The 19,708-nt window shown below is 43.7% G+C and overlaps 1 protein-coding gene across 1 annotated transcript in view; it reads right to left on the bottom strand.

The window, feature by feature from the left end:
• The window catches only part of ptchd1 (patched domain containing 1), a 69,435-nt gene that overhangs the window by 5,867 nt on the left and 43,860 nt on the right, over window positions 1–19,708 (bottom strand). The window contains exons 9-12 of the mRNA XM_029755062.1: window positions 7,962–8,098; window positions 4,823–5,132; window positions 4,491–4,630; window positions 1,885–2,062 (exon numbers count right to left, since the gene is read on the bottom strand). Of these exons, the coding sequence (XP_029610922.1) occupies window positions 1,885–2,062; window positions 4,491–4,630; window positions 4,823–5,132; window positions 7,962–8,098 (765 nt within the window). The remainder of the gene's footprint in view (window positions 1–1,884; window positions 2,063–4,490; window positions 4,631–4,822; window positions 5,133–7,961; window positions 8,099–19,708) is intronic.

The following is a 19,708-nucleotide window of genomic DNA, read 5'->3' as shown; positions in this document are numbered from 1 at the left end:
AACCAAACTTATTAGAATAATTCACCTTCCTGGTTTACCGGGGACATCATCCGTGGAGGGCTTGCAATGCGACATATGGAGATGTGTGAATCTGATCTGATAGATGGTTCTGATTAGGTTTATAAAACAGGCCTAATAAGGAGCAGTAAAACACTGGACATTCTCTCTCTCTCTTTATATTGGATCTTTGTCAGCTACTGTGAAATGTTTGGATGTGTGTAAAACCCTTCATAGACTGTATTGTTTTAATATTATACACTGTGAGTGTGTTTAGACACAGCCTGTTTAAAACAAGATGTTGTTTAATGTTGTTTAGGCTTTTGATTAGAATTTTTCAAAAATGGGACAGGTCTATATTTTTGGTTTCTGTAAGCTTTTGAACAAACTATAAACACACTAACATTGGAATTGGAGGGAAATACCAAGGCAATACATAAAAGACTGTAAACACACAACTTGAAGCAACCACATACAGCGCATTTGGAAAGTTTTCAGACCCTTTGACTTTTTCCACATTTTGTTACATTACAGCCTTATTCTAAAATTTATAAAATCCAATAAATTCCTCTCTACACACAATAACCCATAATGAAAAAGTGAAAACAGGTTTTTAGAAATTTCAGCAAATGTATTAAAAATACAAAACAGAAAAATCTTAGTAACACCCTTTGCAATTGAGCTCAGGTGCATCCTGTTTCCATGGATCATCCTTGAGATGTTTCTACAACTGGATTGGAGTCCACCTGTTGTAAATTCAATTGATTGGACATGATTTGGAAAGGCACACATCTGTCTATAGAAGGTCCCACAGTTGACAGTGCATGTCAGAGCAAAAACAAAGCCATGACGTCGAAGGAATTATCCGTAGAGCTCCGAGACAGGATTATGTCGAGGCACAGATCTGGGGAATGGTACCAAAAAAACGCCTGCAGCATTGACGGACCCCAAAATCACAGTGGCGACCAAGAACCCGATGGTCACTCTGACAGAGCTCTAGAGTTCCTCTGTGGAGATGGAGCACTCCACCAATCAGGCCAAATAGTTCCGTCTGGCCACTCTACCATAAAGGACTGATTGGTGAAGTGCAGTAGAGATTGTTGTCCTTCTGGCAGGTTCTCCCATCTCAGCCAATAAGCTCTGTAGTTACGTCAGTGTGGTCATTGGGTGCTTGGTAACCTCCCTTCTTGCCCAGTTTGGTTGGACGGCCAGCTCTAGGCAGAGTCTAGGTAGTTTCCCAATGATGGAGACCACTGTGCTCTTGGAAACTTTCAACACTAGAAATTGTTTTATACCATTCCTCAAATATATGCCGCATCACAATTCAATCTCAGAAATCTACGGACAGTTCCTTGGACTTCATGGTATAGTTTCTGCACTGTCAACTGTGGGACCTTATACAGACAGATGTGTTTCTAAATCATGTCCAAACAGTTGAATTGGCCACAGGTGGGCTCCAATCAAGTTGTAGTTGACCATCTCATGGATGGTCAAAGGAAATTGGATAGCCCTGAGTTGCAGAGCAAAGGGGTCTGAATACAGGTTAAGGTTAAGGTTAAGGTTCTCCATCAGGGTTAGGGGTCAGTACACCTTTAGCGTGCTCAAGCAGGGTTAGGTTTAGGGTAGTGTTCTCCAAACTCGGTCCTGGGGCCCCCCTGGATGCACGTGCTCTAGCACTACACAGCTGATTCAAATAATGAAAGATGGATGATGAGTTGATCATTTGAATCAGCTGTGTAGTGCTGGGGGCAAAAAACAAACGTGCACCCAGGGGGGGGGCACCACGACAAAGTTTTGAAAACCTGGGGTTAGGGTTAAAGGTCAGAGGTCAGTGCCTTTAGCTACTCTAGCAGGGTTAGGGTTAGAGTTAGGGTTGGAGGTCAGTACCTTTAGCGTACTCCAGCAGGTCTCGCTGTACCGAGGTGTTCCAATAGGGGGCGCTCTCATAGACATAGAAGCCAATCACAGGAGAGTAGGAGGAGAAGTAGCGCTGCTGGGCGCGAGCATACAGCAATGTCCCTGTATCCATAGCAACCAGAGAACTGGGCTCCGAGCCCTGGCTCACCTGCAACACACATGATGTCATATATCAGATATATTCTATAACTGTTAGGGCTTAGAGTTAGTAGAATTATTAACGTTAGTAGTCAGTAGAGATAGTAGTCAGTGGAGTTAGCAGCCAGTAGAGTTAGTAGAGTTAGTAGTCAGTAGAGTTAGTAGCCAGTAGAGTTAGTAGTCAGTAGAGTTAGTAGCCAGTAGAGTTAGTAGAGTTAGTAGTCAGTAGAGTTAGTAGTCAGTAGAGTTAGTAGTCAGTAGAGTTAGTAGCCAGTAGAGTTAGTAGAGTTAGTAGTCAGTAGAGTTAGTAGTCAGTGGAGTTAGTAGTCAGTAGAGTTAGTAGCCAGTAGAGTTAGTAGCCAGTAGAGTTAGTGGAGTTAGTAGTCAGTAGAATTATTAATGTTAGTAGTCAGTAGAGTTAGTAGTCAGTAGAGTTAGTAGTCAATAGAGTTAGTAGTCAGTAGAGTTAGTAGTCAGTAGAGTTAGTAGTCAGTAGAATTAGTAGTCAGTGGAGTTAGCAGTCAGTGGAGTTAGTAGTCAGTGGAGTTAGTAGTCAATAGAGTTAGTAGTCAGTAGAGTCAGTAGTCAGTAGAGTTAGTAGTCAGTGGAGTTAGTAGTCAATAGAGTTAGTAGTCAGTAGAGTCAGTAGTCAGTAGAGTTAGTAGTCAGTAGAGTCAGTAGAATTAGTAGTCAGTAGAGTTAGTAGTCAGTAGAGTCAGTAGTCAGTAGAGGTAGTAGTCAGTGGAGTTAGTAGTCAGTAGAGTTAGTATTCAGTAGCGTTAGTAGCCAGTAGAGTTAGTAGCCAGTAGAGTTAGTAGCGTTAGTAGTCAGTAGAGTTAGTAGAGTTAGTAGTCAGTAGAGTTAGTATTCAGCAGAGTTAGTATTCAGCAGAGTTAGTAGTCAGTAGAGTTAGTAGAGTTAGTAGTCAGTGGAGTTAGTAGTCAGTGTAGTCAGTAGAGTTAGTAGTCAGTAGAGTTAGTAGTCAGTGGAGTTAGTAGTCAGTAGAGTTAGTAGTCAGTGGAGTTAGTAGTCAGTGGTATTAGTAGTCAGTAGAGTTAGTAGTCAGTGGAGTTAGTAGTCAGTAGAGTTAGTAGTCAGTGGAGTTAGTAGTCAGTGGAATTAGTAGTCAGTAGAGTTAGTAGTCAGTGGAGTTAGTAGTCAGTGGAAGTAATAGTTGGTAGAGTTAGTAGAGTTAGTAGTCAGTAGAGTTAGTAGTCAGTAGAGTTAGTAGAGTTAGTAGTCAGTAGAGTTAGTAGTCAGTGGAGTTAGTAGTCAGTAGAGTTAGTAGCCAGTAGAGTTAGTAGAGTTAGTAGTCAGTAGAGTTAGTAGAGTTAGTATTCAGTATAGTTAGTAGTCAGCGGAGTTAGTAGTCAGTAGAGTTAGTAGCCAGTAGAGTTAGTAGAGTTAGTAGTCAGTAGAGTTAATAGAGTTAGTAGTCAGTAGAGTTAGTAGAATTAGTAGTCAGTAGAGTTAGTAGTCAGTGGAGTTAGTAGTCAGTAGAGTTAGTTGTCAGTGGAGTTAGTAGTCAGTGGAGTTAGTAGTCAGTGGAGTTAGTAGTCAGTAGAGTTAGTAGTCAATGGAGTTAGTCGTCAGTAGAGTTAGTAGTCAGTGGAGTTAGTAGTCAGTAGTGTTAGTAGTCAGTGGAGTTAGTAGTCAGTAGAGTTAGTTGAATTAGTAGTCAGTAGAGTTAGTAGTCAGTAGAGTTAGTAGTCAGTAGAGTTAGTAGTCAATAGAGTTAGTAGCCAGTAGAGTTAGTATAATTAGTAGTCAGTAGAGTTAGTAGTCAGTAGAGTTAGTAGTCAGTAGAGTTAGTTGCCAGTAGAGTTAGTAGAGTTAGTAGTCAGTAGAGTTAGTAGTCAGTAGAGTTAGTAGTCAGTAGAGTTAGTAGTCAGTAGAGTTAGTAGCCAGTAGAGTTAGTAGAGTTAGTAGTCAGTAGAGTTAGTAGTCAGTAGAGTTAGTAGTCAGTAGAGTTAGTATTCAGTAGAGTTAGTAGCCAGTAGAGTTAGTAGAGTTAGTAGTTAGTGGAGTTAGTAGTCAGTGGAGTTAGTAGAGGTAGTAGTCAGTAGAGTTAGTAGTCAGTAGAGTTAGTGGAGTTAGTAGTCAGTAGAGTTAGTAGTTAGTGGAGTTAGTAGTCAGTGGAGTTAGTAGCCAGTAGAGTTAGTAGAGTTAGTAGTTAGTGGAGTTAGTAGTCAGTGGAGTTAGTAGAGGTAGTAGTCAGTAGAGTTAGTAGTCAGTGGAGTTAGTAGTCAGTTAGTAGTCAGTAGAGTTAGTAGCCAGTGGATTTAGTCGAGTTAGTAGTCAGTGGAGTTATTAGTTAGTAGTCAGTAGAGTTAGTAATCAGCAGTGTTATTACAGTTAGTAGTTTGTGTGTGTGTGTGTGTGTGTGTGTGTGTGTGTGTGTGTGTGTGTGTGTGTGTGTGTGTGTGTGTGTGTGTTACCTGTAGGAAGCCCATCAGGCCAAAGGAGATGTATACGAGGTAGAGCAGAACCATGAAGGGCTTCACATAGGTGTTGGTGATCCAGTCTCCATAGCAACGCTGCACGCAGCCTAGCAACAAGTGTGAGTCCTGGGGTCGCAGTTCAGAGATGGTGGTTGGCGTGTGTGTATTTGGAACGTGTGTGTGAGCATGTATGTGTGTAGTGTTGGGAGTGTGTGTGTGAGTGTGCGTAGTGTTAGGTGTATGATCATGTGTGTGTGTAGTGTTGGGAGTGTGTGTGTGAGCGTGTGTGTGTGCAGGATTTGCTGTATGTGTGTAGGCATGCGCAGCATTAGGCGTGTGTGTGTGTGTAGAGTTGGGTGTGTGTGAGTGAGTTTGTGAGTGTGTCTCGTCCTGGTAGCGTGTGTACATGAGACAGCGGTACCAGCGTGGCTTGGTGTCCAGCGCTCCCTTCTTGGGGACGCGGCGGCAGAAACACCCGTGTCTGTACCCTGTCTCCAGGTAACCCGTGGCAACCAGACAGGTGGCGTAGAAGGACAAGGTGTAAAGGTAACCAACGGTTACGCCCAATGCAGCGCAGCGACAGAACAGCCGGACAGCCTCCAGGTTGGTCAGAGGAGACGCAGCCAGACCCAGAGACACCTGGGAACACACACACACACCGTTTCCATTGGCACTTTAAGTCAGGGCAAAATTCCAGTTGGGTCGGAGGAAACCCGGGCCAGCGCAGACAAGTTTCACAACTGGGGCTAGCCTGATTAGATTTGGGCTGGTGACGCTGTTACTACTGTATGCAACCACCAGCTGATCACTGCTGAATGCTGACATGTCTGGGTTTGTTCCTGTTAGCCTGCCTGAGTTTGTTGAGGTTAGCTAGCACATGGACAAGCAGCACTGCAGTAACCAGACAGGAATTATCACCATAGCTGGATCCTTCATTTATTTTTGCACTACACAAACTTTCATGAGAACAGAGTCAGTCATGTCGTTTGGTTATCAGCCCTCAAATGCTAGCGAGCTAACATTAGCTAGCAGGTATTTTAGCTAGTCGGGTCATATTCATACATTATTGAAAGCTAGCTCCCTAAACTACATGACCAAAAGTATGTCTCCCTTCTTCTGTGAAAGCCTCCCCGTTTCTGTCATCGCTGTTCACTTCCTGTTGAAAGTGTGTGAGGGAAAATGTCTTTGTCACCTTAATTGCCCACCGTCTGTAAACTGTTAATGTCTTAACGACCGTTCCACAGGTGCATGTTCATTAATTGTTTATGGTTCAAAGAACAAGCATGGGAAACAGTGATTAAACCCTTTACAATGAAGATCTGTGAAGTTATTTGTATTTTTAGGAATTATCTTGGAAAGACAGGGTCCTGAAAAAGGGATGTTTCTTTTTTTGCTGAGTTTATAACAGATTCCACTCTTCTGGGAATGTAACGGTTGTCGTCGGGAATAGAGGACCAAAACGCGGCAGGAATGTGGATGCTCATCTTGTTATTTATTTTAAATAAAGAAAACACCAAAATAACAAAACGAAGAACGCACGAACAACAAAACAGTCTTGTCATGCTCACACAGGCAAAACAAGAAACAATCTCCCACAAACACTTAACCAAACACATACCCATATATAGGACTCTCAATCAGAGGCAACTAGAAAACACCTGCCTCCAATTGAGAGTCCAACCCCAATAAACTAGACAAAGAAATACAAAAGACTAGAGACCACATAGAAATACAAACATAGAACATAACCCCAAAAACCCGGAAATAATAGATCAAACACCCTACTACATAAAACACCACCCCGAACCACATAAACAAAATACCCTCTGCCACGTCCTGACCAAACTACAATAACAAATAACCCTTTTACTGGTCAGGACGTGACAGGGAAAGCGTTCCACTAGATGTTGGAACACTGCCGCAGGGACTTACTTCCATTCAGCCACAAGAGCATTAGTCAGGTCGGGTACTGATGTTGGGCGATTAGGCCTTGCTCACAGTCAGCGTTCCAATTCATCCCAAAGGTGTTTGATGGGGTTGAGGTCAGGGCTCTGTGCAGGCCAGTGAAGTTCTTCCACACCGATCTCGACAAACCGTTTCTGTATGGACCTCGCTTTGTGCACGGGGGCATTGTCATGAAACAGGAAAGGGCCTTCCCCAAACTGTTGCCACTAAGTTGGAAGCACATAATCGTCTAGAATGCTGTAGCGTTAAGATTTCCCTTCACTGGAACTAAGGGGTCTAGCCCGAACCATGAAAAACTGCCACAGACCATTATTCCTCCTCCACAAAACTTTACATTTGGCAATATGCATTGGGGCAGGTACAGTTCTCCTGGCATCCGCCAAACCCAGATTTGTCCATCGCACTGCCAGATGATGAAGCATGATTCATCACTCCAAAGAAGCGTTTCCACTGCTCAAGAGTTCAATGGCGGTGATCTTTACATCAGAGGCAGTTTGGAACTTGGTAGTGAGTGCTGCAACCGAGGACAGACGATTTCTATGAGCTATACGCTTCAGCACTCGATGGTCCAGTTCTAGCTATCTAGCCAGCAAGCAAAACATTTGGCTAGTTGGCAGTGGCAGGAGGATGGGGGTAACATTAGTTACAGCGAGCAACATTAGTGGAGCTAATTAGTTAGTTAAGCTGCACAGTAATGTCTACCTATTGACATGACATCATTTCTAAACGCAATTCGAGCCAGACCATCAAGGCTATCTAGACCATCAAGGCCAGCTAGACCCCCAAGGCCAGCCAGATCATCAAGGCCAGCCAGACCATCAAGTCCAGCTAGACCATCAAGGCCAGCTAGACCCCCAAGGCCATCTAAACCCACAAGGCCATCTAAAACCACAAGGCCAGCCAAACCATCAAGACCATCTAGACCCCAAGGCCATCTGAACCCAAAGGCCATCTAGAACCCCAAGGCCAGCCAGACCATCAAGGCCATCTAGAGCCGCAAGGCCATCTAGAACCCAAAGGCCAGCCAGACCATCAAGGCTATCTACACCATCAAGGCCAGCTAGACCCCCAAGGCCAGCCAGACCATCAAGGCCAGCTAGACCCCCAAGGCCATCTAAACCCACAAGGCCATCTAAACCCACAAGGCCATCTAAAACCCCAAGGCCATCTAGAACCACAAGGCCAGCCAAACCATCAAGACCATAAGGCCATCTGAACCCCAAGGCCATCTAGAGCCCCAAGGTCAGCCAGACCATCAAGGCCATTTAGACCCCAAGGCCATCTAGAACCCCAAGGCCAGCTAGACCCACAAGGCCATCTAGAACCCCAAGGCCAGCCCACCAAGGCCAGCCCAACCCAGATTGAATTCAAGGCTTTAGAGTGTCACAGCATGGCTAGACAAACACAAAAAACACACACACACACGCACGCACGCATGCATGCACACACGCACACGCACACGCACACGCACACTCACACACACACACACAAACACAGACTGACCTGATGTAGCAGTGTAGCTCCTGAGTAACGCAGCATGACATCAGAGAATACGCTAGCTACACGCTCCTTAACATGTTGGTCCTCACGTGTCCTTCTCCATGACGATAGCATCTCAAATGTGCCAAACAGTCCGTGACCTGGAGACAGACACACACAGAAATAAATGTGTTTTGTGTATTCCTGGATGCCAAAGAAAGCCAGACTTCCCCAAAAATGTTAGCAAATAAAAATAAAATGTATTTAACATTTCCTTTTTAACATGTATCTTTCGTCTCTCTGCAATTCAACATTTTCCTTCAATTCGCAAGAAGCTGATTGTATGTCACTGTATAAAGCATCTGAGCGAGCAAAACAGCGCTCCTCTCTTTCAGAAAGTGTAGCCCAAATATCTGATGCTGTCTGGTCAAAAAGAGTATGACATTGTTGCCACCTGTAGCATTGAATTCAATAGCAAGACAAGCCAGCGAGCATTTGGCCTACATAATTAAAAAAACGAAAAGAATAGCGAATCAGCGTTGAGCTAAACTGAGTAAGGGAAGCCAGTTTGGATTTGGCTTCACACCAATCAGATCACATCAAAAGCAAAATGTCATTGACAGAAAAAACGTGAATTGTTGCATCTCGTTGTATCGTTGTCCTACGGTGTCTAGCTAGCTAAAGTCGTCCCTTTCCTAAATTGGTAATGAATGGAGCTATGGATTTGGACTCGTGGTTTTCCTTAATTCTCCGTACTGGCCAATGATTATAACGGCGACTCTGATCCAACCATTCATAAAAATTGTGTACCTGCTATGAGAGGATGAAAGTTCAATATGTAGCTAGATGTAGTAGACTAATGTTAGCTAGCTGGCTCGACGTTTCCAATGAAAGGAAGTTAGCCTAGCGAGCAAGCATTTTAGCCAGGTATTTGTATTTATTAGGGATCCCCATTAGCTGCTGCCAATACCACCATGCAACAATATCACAATGTGTGATTAAGCAAAGAAGAAAATTCTCACCCAGAAGCGGCGCTCCTAGTGGCCGGGGACTTTAATGCAGGGAAATTTTAATCAGTTTTACCAAATCTTTACCAGCATGTCACATGTGCAACCAGGGGAGAGAAAAATCCTAGACCACCTATACTCCACACACAGAGATGCATACAAAGCTCTCCCCCGCCCTCCATTTGGCAAATCTGACCATAATTCTATCCTGCTGATTCCTGCTTACAAGCAAAAACTAAAGCAGGAAGTACCAGTGACTCGCTCAATATGGAAGTGGTCAGATGAGGCAGATGCTAAACTACAGGACTGTTTTGCAGCACAGACTGGAATATGTTCCGGGATTCATCCAAAGGCATTGAGGAGTACACCACCTCAGTCATCGGCTTCATCAATAAGTGCATCGATGACGTCGTCCCCACAGTGGATGTTTATAAGAAATCCCACTATGCCCTCAGACAAACCATCAAACAAGCAAATCCTACTACACCAGCTCTGACGCTCGTCGGATGTGGCAGGGCTTGAAAACTATTACGGACTACAAAGACAAACCCAGACGCGAGCTGCCCAGTGACGTGATCCTACCAGATGAGCTAAATGCCCTTTATGCTCACTTCGAGGCAAGCAACACTGAACATTTTACATTTTAGTCATTTAGCTGATGCTCTTATCCAGAGCGACTTACAGTAGTGCATTTCATAAATTTCATCCATTTTTTTTTGTACTGGCCCCCCGTGGGAATCGAACCCACAACCCTGGCATTGCACACACCATGCTCTACCAACTGAGCCACAGGGAAGAAGCATGCACAAGAGCACCAGATGATCTGGATGACTGTGTGATAACGCTCTTGGTAGCCGATGTGAACAAAACCTTTAAACAGGTCAACATTCACAAGGCTGCAGGGCCAGACGGATTACCAGGACGTGTACTCAAAGCATGCGCGGACCAACTGGCAAGTGTCTTCACTGACATTTTCAACCTCTCCCTGACTGAGTCTGTACTTCCTACATGTTTCAAGCAGACCACCATAGTCCCTATGCCTAAGGAAGCGAAGGTAACCTGCTTAAATAATAACCGCCCCATAGCACTCACGTCGGGAGCCATGAAGTGCTTTGATAGGCTGGTCATGGCTCACATCAACAGCATCCTCCCGGACACCCTAGACCCACTCCAATCTGCATACCACCCCACCAGATCCACAGATGATGCAATCTCAGTCGCACTCCACACTGCCCTTTCCCACCTGGACAAAAGGAACACCTATGTGAGAATGCTGTTCATTGACTACAGCTCAGCGTTCAACATCATAGTGCCCACGAAGCTCATCACTAAGAAAAGGACTCTGGGACTAAACACCTCCCTCTGCAACTGGATCCTGGACTTCCTGACGGGCCGACCCCAGGTGGTAAGAATAGGCAACAACACGTCTGCCATGCTGATCCTTAACACTGGGGCCCCTCAGGGGTGTGTACTTAGTCCCCTCCTGTACTCCCTGTTCACCCACAACTGCGTGGCCAAATGCGACCAACACGATCATTAAGTTTGTTGACGACACAACAGTGGTAGGCCAGATCACCATCAACAATGAGATGGCCTATAGGGAGGAGGTCAGAGAACTGGCAGTGTGGTGCCAGGACAACAAAACCTTTTCCCCCTCAGGAGACTGAAAAGATTTGGCATGGGTCCCCAGATCCTCAAAAGGTTCTACAGCTGCACCATCGAGAGCATCCTGACCGGTTGCTGACCAGTACATCACTGGGGCCAAGATTCCTGCCATCCAGTGTCAGAGGTAAGCCTAGAAAATTGTCAGAGACTCCAGTCACTCCAGTTATATACTATTTTCTCTGCTACCGCATGGCAAGCGGTACCGGAGCGCCAAGTCTAGGTCCAAAAGGCTCCTCAACAGCTTCTACCCCTAAGTCATAAGACTGCTGAACAATTCATAAAATTGCCACCTGACAATTTACATTGACCCCCCCCCCCCCTCCAAGATTACCTTGCTGTATTCGGCACGTGACAAATACAGTTAGATTTGATTTTGTATGCATGTATCTGCACCTTCTGATTCTACTGTTTTCATCAGTTACCTGATGTGGAATAGAGTTCCATGTAGTCATGGCTCTATGTAGTACTGTGCACCTCCCATAGTCTGTTCTGGACTTGGGGACTGTGAAGAGATCGCTGGTGGCATGTCTTGTGGGGTATGGATGAGTGTCCGAGCTGTGTACCAGTATTTTAGACAGCTCGGTACATTCAGCTTGTCAACACTTCTTACAAAAACAAGTAATGATGAAGTCAATCTCTCTTCCACTTTGAGCCATGAGAGATTGACATGCATGTCATTAATGTTAGCTCTCCGTGTACTTTTAAGGGCCAGCCGTGCTGCCCTCTTCTGATCCAACTGCAATTTTCCCAAATCCCTCTTTGTGGTACCTGACCACATGACTGACCACTAGTCAAGGTGCGACAAAACTAGGGCATGTTGGACCTGCCTTGTTGATAGTGTTGTTAACAAGGCAGAGAACCTCTTTATTATGGACAGACTTTTCCCATCTTAGCTACTTTTATATCAATATGTTTTTACCATGACAGTTTACAATCCAGGGTTACTCCAAGCAGTTTAGTCATCTCAACTTTCTCAATTTCCACACTTTTCATTACGAGACGTAGTTGAGGTTTAGTGTTTAGTGAATGATTTGTCCCAAATACAATGCAGTCAGTTTTGGAAATATTTAGGACTCTCTTATTCCTTGCTACCCATTCCGAAACTAACTGCAGCTCTTTGTTAAGTGTTGCAGTCATTTCAGTTGCTGTAGTAGTTGACGTGTATAGTGTTGAGTCATCCGCACACAGACACACTTGCTTTACTCAAAGCATGTCATTAGTAAAGATAGAAAAAAGCAAGGGGGCCTAAACAGCTACCCTGGGGAATTCCTGATTCTACCTGGATTATGTTTGAGAGGCTCCATTAAAGAACACCCTCAGTGTTCTGTTAAACAAGTAACTCTTTATCCACAATATAGCAGGGGGGGTAAAGCCATAACACATTTTTTTCCAGCAGCAGACTATGTGTAATATATATACCAGGGGCACCTGCTCTTGCTGACTCCATATTCAGGTGTGGAATACTGTAAGGGGTGCGTAACTGGCTGCAGGGAAGTCAGGCGCAGGAGAGCAGAACTGGGTAATAACCGGAGCAGTTTAGTATGCAAAACCAACGGCACCCAGAACAACAAAATATGGGTACAAAATACCATTCGCGAACCAGTCAGAAGTGCACATACACTTTACAACAAACAATTCCACACACAGACATGGGGGGAACAGAGGGTTATATACACGACAAGTAATGAGGGAATGTAAACCAGGTGTGTGGGAAAACAAGACAAAACAAATGGGAAATGAAAGGTGGATTGGCGATGGCTAGAAGACCGGTGACGTCGACCGCCGAACGCCGCCCGAACAAGGAGAGGAACTGACTTCGGCGGAAATCGTGACACTATGATCGATAATGTCAAAAGCTACACTGAAGACTAACAAGACAGCCCCCCCAATCATTTTATCATCAATTTCTCTCAGCCAATCATCAGTCATTTGTGTAAGTGCTGTGCTTGTTGAGTGTCCTTCCCTATAAGCATGCTGAAAGTCTGTTGTCAATTTGTTTACTGTGAAACAGCGTTATGTCTGGTCAAACACAATTTTTTCCAAAAGTTTACTAAGGGTTGGTAACAGACTGATTGGTTGGTTATTTGAGCCAGTAAACAGGAGTTGTCCACTATTATCCTCAGTAATTTTCCATCCAGATTGTCAGACCCCGGTGGCTTGTCATTGTTGCTAGACAACAATCATTTTTTTACCTCTTTCACACTGACTTTACAGAATTCAAAAGTACAATTCTTGTCTTTCATAATTTGGTCAGATATACTTGGATGTGTAGTGTCAGCGTTTGTTGCTGGCATGTCATCCCTAAGTTTGTTTATCTTGCCAATGAAATAGTCATTAAACTAGTTTGCAATATCAGTGGGTTTAGTGATGAATGAACATCTGATTCAATGAATGAAGGAGCAGAGTTGGCTTTTTTTCCCAATTATGTTATTTAAGGTGCCTCAAAGCTTTTAACTATCAATCTTTATATAGTTTATCTTTGTTTCATAGTATAGTTTATTGTTCATTATTTAGTTTAGTCACATGATTTTTGTATTTGCCATATGTTTGCCAATCAATTGGGCTGGCAGACTTATTTGCCATACCTTTTGCCTCATCCCTCTCAACCACACACTTTTTCAATTCCTCATCAATCCAAGGAGATTTAACAGTTTTTACAGTAATTTTCTTAATGGGTTCGTGCTTATTAGTAATTGGAATAAGCAATTTCATAAATGCGTCAAGTGCAGCGTCTGGTTGCTCCTCATTACACACCACAGACCAGCAAATCTTATTTACATAAACAACATATGAATCACTACAAAACTTATTGTATGACCTCTTATACACTATATTAGACCCAGCCTTTGGAACTTTGGTTTTCCTAGATATGGCTACTATATTGTGATCACTACATCCTATGGTTTTGGATAGTGCTTTAAAGAACATTTCTGCAGCATTAGAAAATATGTGATCAATACATGTTGATGATTTAATTCCTGTGCCGTTTGTAACTATCCTGGTAGGTTGACTGATAACCTGAACCAGGTTGCAAGCACTGGTTACAGTTTGAAGCTTTTTCTGTAGTGGGCAGCTTGATGAGAGCCAGTCAATATTTAAATCACCCAGAAAATATACTTCTCTGTTGATATCACATACATTATCAACCATTCACACATATTATCCAGATACTGTTAGCACTTGGTGGTCTATAGCAGCTTCCCACAATAATAGGCTTTAGGTGAGGCAGTTGAACTTTGCTCATGTTATTTATATTGGAGCTGATAGTGCAGGTTGAGCTGCACGAAGTGGTCTTCCTACTAGGGCACACCGCCTCAGTGCTAACAGTGTAACCACGCTGTAACTAACGTTACCCCATACTCCTGCCACTGCCAACCAGCCAAATGTTTAGCTTGCTGGCTAGCTAGCTAAACTGTTAGCGTCATCGCTAGCATTACAGACTAGCTAGCTAAATTCTTAACTTCCTTGCTTGCTTGCTTGGCTAATAGTTAGCAAGCTAGCCAAACAAACCAGACAACAGGTTTGATAGGATGTACACAATATATACAAAAGTATGTGGACACCCCTTCAAATTAGTGGATTTTGCTATTTCAGCCACACCGTTGCTGACAGGTGTATAAAATCAAGCACACAGCCATGCAATCTCCATAGACAAACACTGGCAGTAGAATGGCCTTACTGAAGAGCTCAGTGACTTCCAATGTGGAACCATCATAGGATGCCACCTTTCCAACAAGTCAGTTCTTCACATTTTTGCCTTACTACCTGCGCCGGTCAACTGTAAGTGCTGTTATTGTGAAGTGGAAACATCTAGGAGCAAAAACGGCTCAGCCACAAAGTGGTAGGCCACACAAATCCACAGAACGAGACCTCCGAGTACTGTCCTCGGTTGCAACACTCACTAACGAGATCCAAACTGCCCCTGGAAGCAACGTCAGCACACAAACGGTTCGTTGGGAGCTTCATAAAAAGGGTTTCCATGGCCGAGCAACCACACACAAGCCGAAGATCACCATGCGCAATGCCAAGCGTCGGCTGGAGTGCTATAAAGCTTGCCGCCATTGGACTCTGGAGCAGTGGAAACGCGTTCTCTGGAATGATTAATCACACTTCACCATCTGCCAGTCTGAAAGATGAATCTGGGTTTGGCGGATGCCAGGAGAACACTACCTCCCCAGCTGCATCGTGCCAACTGTAATGTTTGGTGGAGGAGGAATAATGGTCTGGGGCTGTTTTTCATGGTTCGGGCTAGGCCCCTTAGTTCCAGTGAAGGGACATCTTACTGCTACAGCATACAATGACATTGTAGATGATTCTGTGCTTCCAACTTTTTGGCAACAGTTTGGGGAAGGCCCTTTCCTGTTTCATCATGACAATGCCCCTGTGCACAAATTGAGGTCGATACAGAAATGGTTTGTCAAGGTCGGTGTGGAAGAACTTGACTGGCCTGCAAAGAGCCCTGAACTCAAGCCCATTGAACACCTTTGGAATGAATAGGAGCGCCGACTGCGAACCAGGCCTAATCGCCCAACATCTGTGCCCAACCTCACTAATGCTCTTGTGGCTGAATGGAAGCAAATCCCCGCAGCAATGTTCCAGCATCTAGTGGAAAGCCTTCTCAGAAGAGCGGAGGCTGTTATAGCAGCAAATGGGGGACCAACTCCATATTAATATCCATGATTTTGGAGTGAGATGTTTGACGAGCAGGTGTCCAAATACTTTTGGTAATGTAGTGTATCACGGTCCCAAGTCATATGAGCTAACAGCTTATTGAGCAAACAACACAATTATCACAACACATTGTTTTACTATGTGACTCGTTTCAGGAAACTAGGCGTATGTCGTGCGTCACAGGAGAGCCATTTGAACGTAAACATTTATTTTTTATCAAAATGCCTTCAGGAACATATGAACTTTCATGTGCATTAATAACAAACTCATATGCCATGTGTAAATATGAATAAAATTATACAATTACGAGCCTAGTTGGTTTAGCCACAGAAAAGTCAGGAAGCTTCCCGCTAGCCATGATTGGCTGAGATAATGGATGGGCTGGATATGCCGAGAGATAAGTTCAGCTTGGTCTGGCATGTAACATGCTTCTGTCTATAACATGAGCTGCTCAATATGTGTAGATAATATAACATGATGTCTTTTTTGAAAGAAATCACGAAGAACTGCAAAAGTGTTGTTAATGCGCTCCACTTTCTGGAGCACCGATTGTGCCATGCTGACTCTCGCTGACTCTGAAAATGAATCAGACTATGAGGAAATCCCTGATTTAGGTCAAAACATTTTTCATAGAACCAGACATGGTAGAGTCTTCTGAAACAACGATCAACATTCTTGTCACGGAAGCAGTTGACCGAGTGTAATGTGTGCGCTGGGAGTCGGGAAGCAAGTTCAGGGAGTGAATCATTTAATAAATAAATTAAAACATAATACAAAACAAGAAACACGAACAACGCACAGACATGAAACTGAAACAATGACGACTAGGGAAGGAACCAAAGGGAGTGACATATAAAGGGCAGGTAATCAAGGAGATGATGGAGTCCAGGTGGGTGTCATTATGCGCAGATGAGCTTAATGATGGTGAGAGGTGTGCGCCATAACGAGTAGCCTGGTGACCTAGAGGCCAGAGAGGGTGCCCACGTGACACCGAGTTTAGAAGTCAGTGGAATGCCTGGTGGAAGCAGAGTATGATAGCTAAGGAGATGGAGAAAATTCTGCAGTTTGATTGCAAATATGCAGAGGGAGTCGAAAAGAGAACACACAGAAGGCTGTTGTATAAAACACCTGTCTCGGAATCACATCTTCAAACTAAAGGCAACCATGACAGAGAGGGAGAAGCATTCGTCCATGTATATGGGTAAGAGAGTAAAGCTAGCTACTTTCAAATATTATACGTTTCTAATTTTGTCAGAAAGTATTTTTATTTGAAAGTTAAAGCCTACTTTTAGCTAGCTATCTAAAGTTAGCTGGCTGGCTCGCTAGCTAACGTTACGTGTATGATCTGTGTAGTAATATTGTTTGTATCTCAGAAATCCATTTGCAAACAGCTTTCTGACAGTATTAGAAACTTATAATATCTGAATATTTTGCTTGCTAGACTCTCTTACACATATACATGGGTGTACTTCTCCCTCTCTGTCACGGATGCGAAAAAAAGTTTAAAAAAAAAATGTATGAAATGTATGCATTCACTACTGTAAGTCGCTCTGGATAAGAGCGTCTGCTAAATGACTAAAATGTAAATGTAAAAATGGATGCCATGGTTGCCATGGTTGCCCTTAATTTGAAAATGTAATCCGTAGTCAGGTGTTTTACACAACAGCCTTCTGTGTGTTCTCTTTTCGATTCCCTCCGCATATTTCCAATCAAAGTGCGGAATTATAGCCTAATGTTGCCTAGCTAGCTAACATTGAACCTAGTTGGTTAGCTTTAGCTACCTGCAGATTCAAGCATGGTGACTAGCTATTACAATAAGTTTGTATTGCTAGTAGTATATGGGTTGGGATTATTGATGCATTCAAGACAACTTGGAACTCTGAAAAAAAACGCTCCAACTAGGAAAAATCGTTTTAACTGTCATTCAACTTGGAATTCCAACTTGGGAACTCGGCCTCTTTCAAGAGCCCAGACTTTCCGTCCTGAAGATCACTGACGCCATGATTTGACCTCATATTTTTTCAAGTTCCCTGTTGTCTTGAAAGCACCTTTAGGCTCATTGTTTAGCTAGCTAGCTACATGTCTAAACAAAAGATTCTTCACCAGATGACGACATGACCCATCAAGTTAGCCAGGTGTGTCTGGGGGTGATTATGGCCATCTATTGCATTTGATGAACATGTGTGGATGTCTAGACAACAGCTAGATGTGGCTGCGGCGTGGTTATAGCCATCAATTTAGACAAGTGTGTCGGGTAAGAGTTACCTAATAATAATAAAATATTTATACAATATTTATCTGGACACTTACTATTTCTGATATTGCTACTATGCAAATATGCAAGTAACCAATGTACTGTACCGTTTACACCTTCTGTATCCTGTGCATGTGACAAATAAACATTGATTTCATTTGATATAGTGTGTGTTTACCAGAGACGGTATGTGAAGAAGAAAATGACATGCACCAAGTCAGATTAGGATATAGGCCAATGACTAGATAGAGTGTATTTTTTCTACTACTTTCCCCACTTTTAGTCTTGAAATCTTTGGTTGTTTACTACACTACCTTACTCTGTTTAGTACAATGGCCTCACATGTGAATCCTTAAAGAGATGAGGGGCTCTTAAGAGAGTGTGAACAATGCTGAATGGGTGTAGACAAAGAAGAGCTCTCCAGAAGGTGTCCCAAATATTCAAGGGGCCATTTTCTCAAAAGTGGGGTGAGAAGTTCATCAACTTTCAAAGCAGAATTCCTTTCCCATTGTTCCTCAACTGTAGAGTATGATATACCATTTTGTAGCGGAGTCTCTACTGTTATCCAATGTAAAAAAAAACACAATTTGAAATGTTCCTACATAAGACCGAATCGAGCACCGTCGGTCACATATGGCTTTTATCCTGGCTTGGCTTCCCCAGTGATTTTACCCACGCACTGCTACTGTGTGTGTGCTGGGGGAGGTGTGGGGGGGCAGATGGCTTTCACCTCTGTGGTTGCCATGGCACCTGTGACTCATCAGTGACACTGACCCCCTCCTTCTGTGAAGCTCTGAGATAATCTCTTCTCTCTGTGTGTGTGTGTGTGTGTGTGTGTGTGTGTGTGTGTGTGTGTGTGTGTGTGTGTGTAGGATTATGATAATGCTTTTTACTACTACAAATCTAGGTGACCTATCAGACATTATCCTGTCTCTGACCATCCTAGCAGACATTATCCTGTGTGGCTCAGTTGGTAGCCCAAGCCGCTTGGAAAGACAATATTGTGGATTTGATTCCCACTGGAGCCACCCATATGAAAATGTATGCACACACTACTGTCACTTTGGATAAAAATCAGAGAGAGACAGGGGAGCAAGGGAGAAGAGAGGTGGACGAAAGGGAGAGTAGTGGGGAAGTAGACTGCCTGGGGACTTAGATTTACTGTAGTCTGAACCTCTCCCTCTCTCTAAGAGCTGTGTATTGTAAAGCAGTACAGTAAGTGTTTGTAGGGAGGTGCTCAGGGGTTGAAGGGACTGGAAGCTTCCATCGTCACAATGTATTCATAGGGTTAGACAAAAACTAAACATCCTCTGTCTGTCTCTATATTTATCAGGAATACAGTCTATGTTTGAGACACACACACGCACGCACAAACACACATATACAAGCACATGCTCACTGTAATTAGTGTCATGTGTGGGAGGAGCGCTGCTATTGGGACTGAAATAACAGAGGACATACGGAGAGAGAGAAAGAGAGAGAGAGAAATAGAGAGAGAGAGAGAAAGAGAAAGAGAGAGAGTAATGACACACACCAACAGCTTAAGTGGGGTCTGGGAAAATTACGTAAAAAAATAGAGATGAGGAGAGAGAAAGAGAGATGAGGAGAGAGAGAGAGATGAGGAGAGAGAGAGAGATGAGGAGAGAGAGATGAAGAGAGAGAGAGAGATAAGGAGAGAGAGAGAGATAAGGAGAGAGAGATGAGGAGAGAGAGAGATGAGGTGTGAGAGAGAAATGAGGAGAGAGAGAGATGAGGAGAGAGAGAAATGAGGAGAGAGAGATGGAGAGAGAGAGATGAGGAGAGAGAGATAGAGAGAGAGATGAGGAGAGAGAGAAATGAGGAGAGAGAGAGAGATAAGGAGAGAGAGAGAGAGAGAGAGAGAGCGATAGAGAGAGAGATGAGGAGAGAGAGAGAGATGGAGAGAGAGATAGAGAGATGAGGAGAGAGAGAGAGAGAGAGAGAGAGAGAGAGAGATGAGGAGAGAGAGAGATAGAGAGAGAGAGAGAGAGAGAGAGAGAGAGAGAGAGAGAGATAGAGAGAGAGAGAGAGAGAGAGAGAGAGAGAGAGAGAGAGAGAGAGATGAGGAGAGAGAGAGATAAAGAGAGAGATGAGGAGAGAGAGAGATAGAGAGAGAGATGAGGAGAGAGAGATGATGAGAGTGTTACACCCTGATC

The sequence above is a fragment of the Salmo trutta genome, chromosome 6 (genome assembly GCF_901001165.1).
Source record: "Salmo trutta chromosome 6, fSalTru1.1, whole genome shotgun sequence".
NCBI classification, from domain to species: Eukaryota; Metazoa; Chordata; class Actinopteri; order Salmoniformes; family Salmonidae; genus Salmo; species Salmo trutta.
This window is presented reverse-complemented; position numbering and strand designations above follow the sequence as displayed.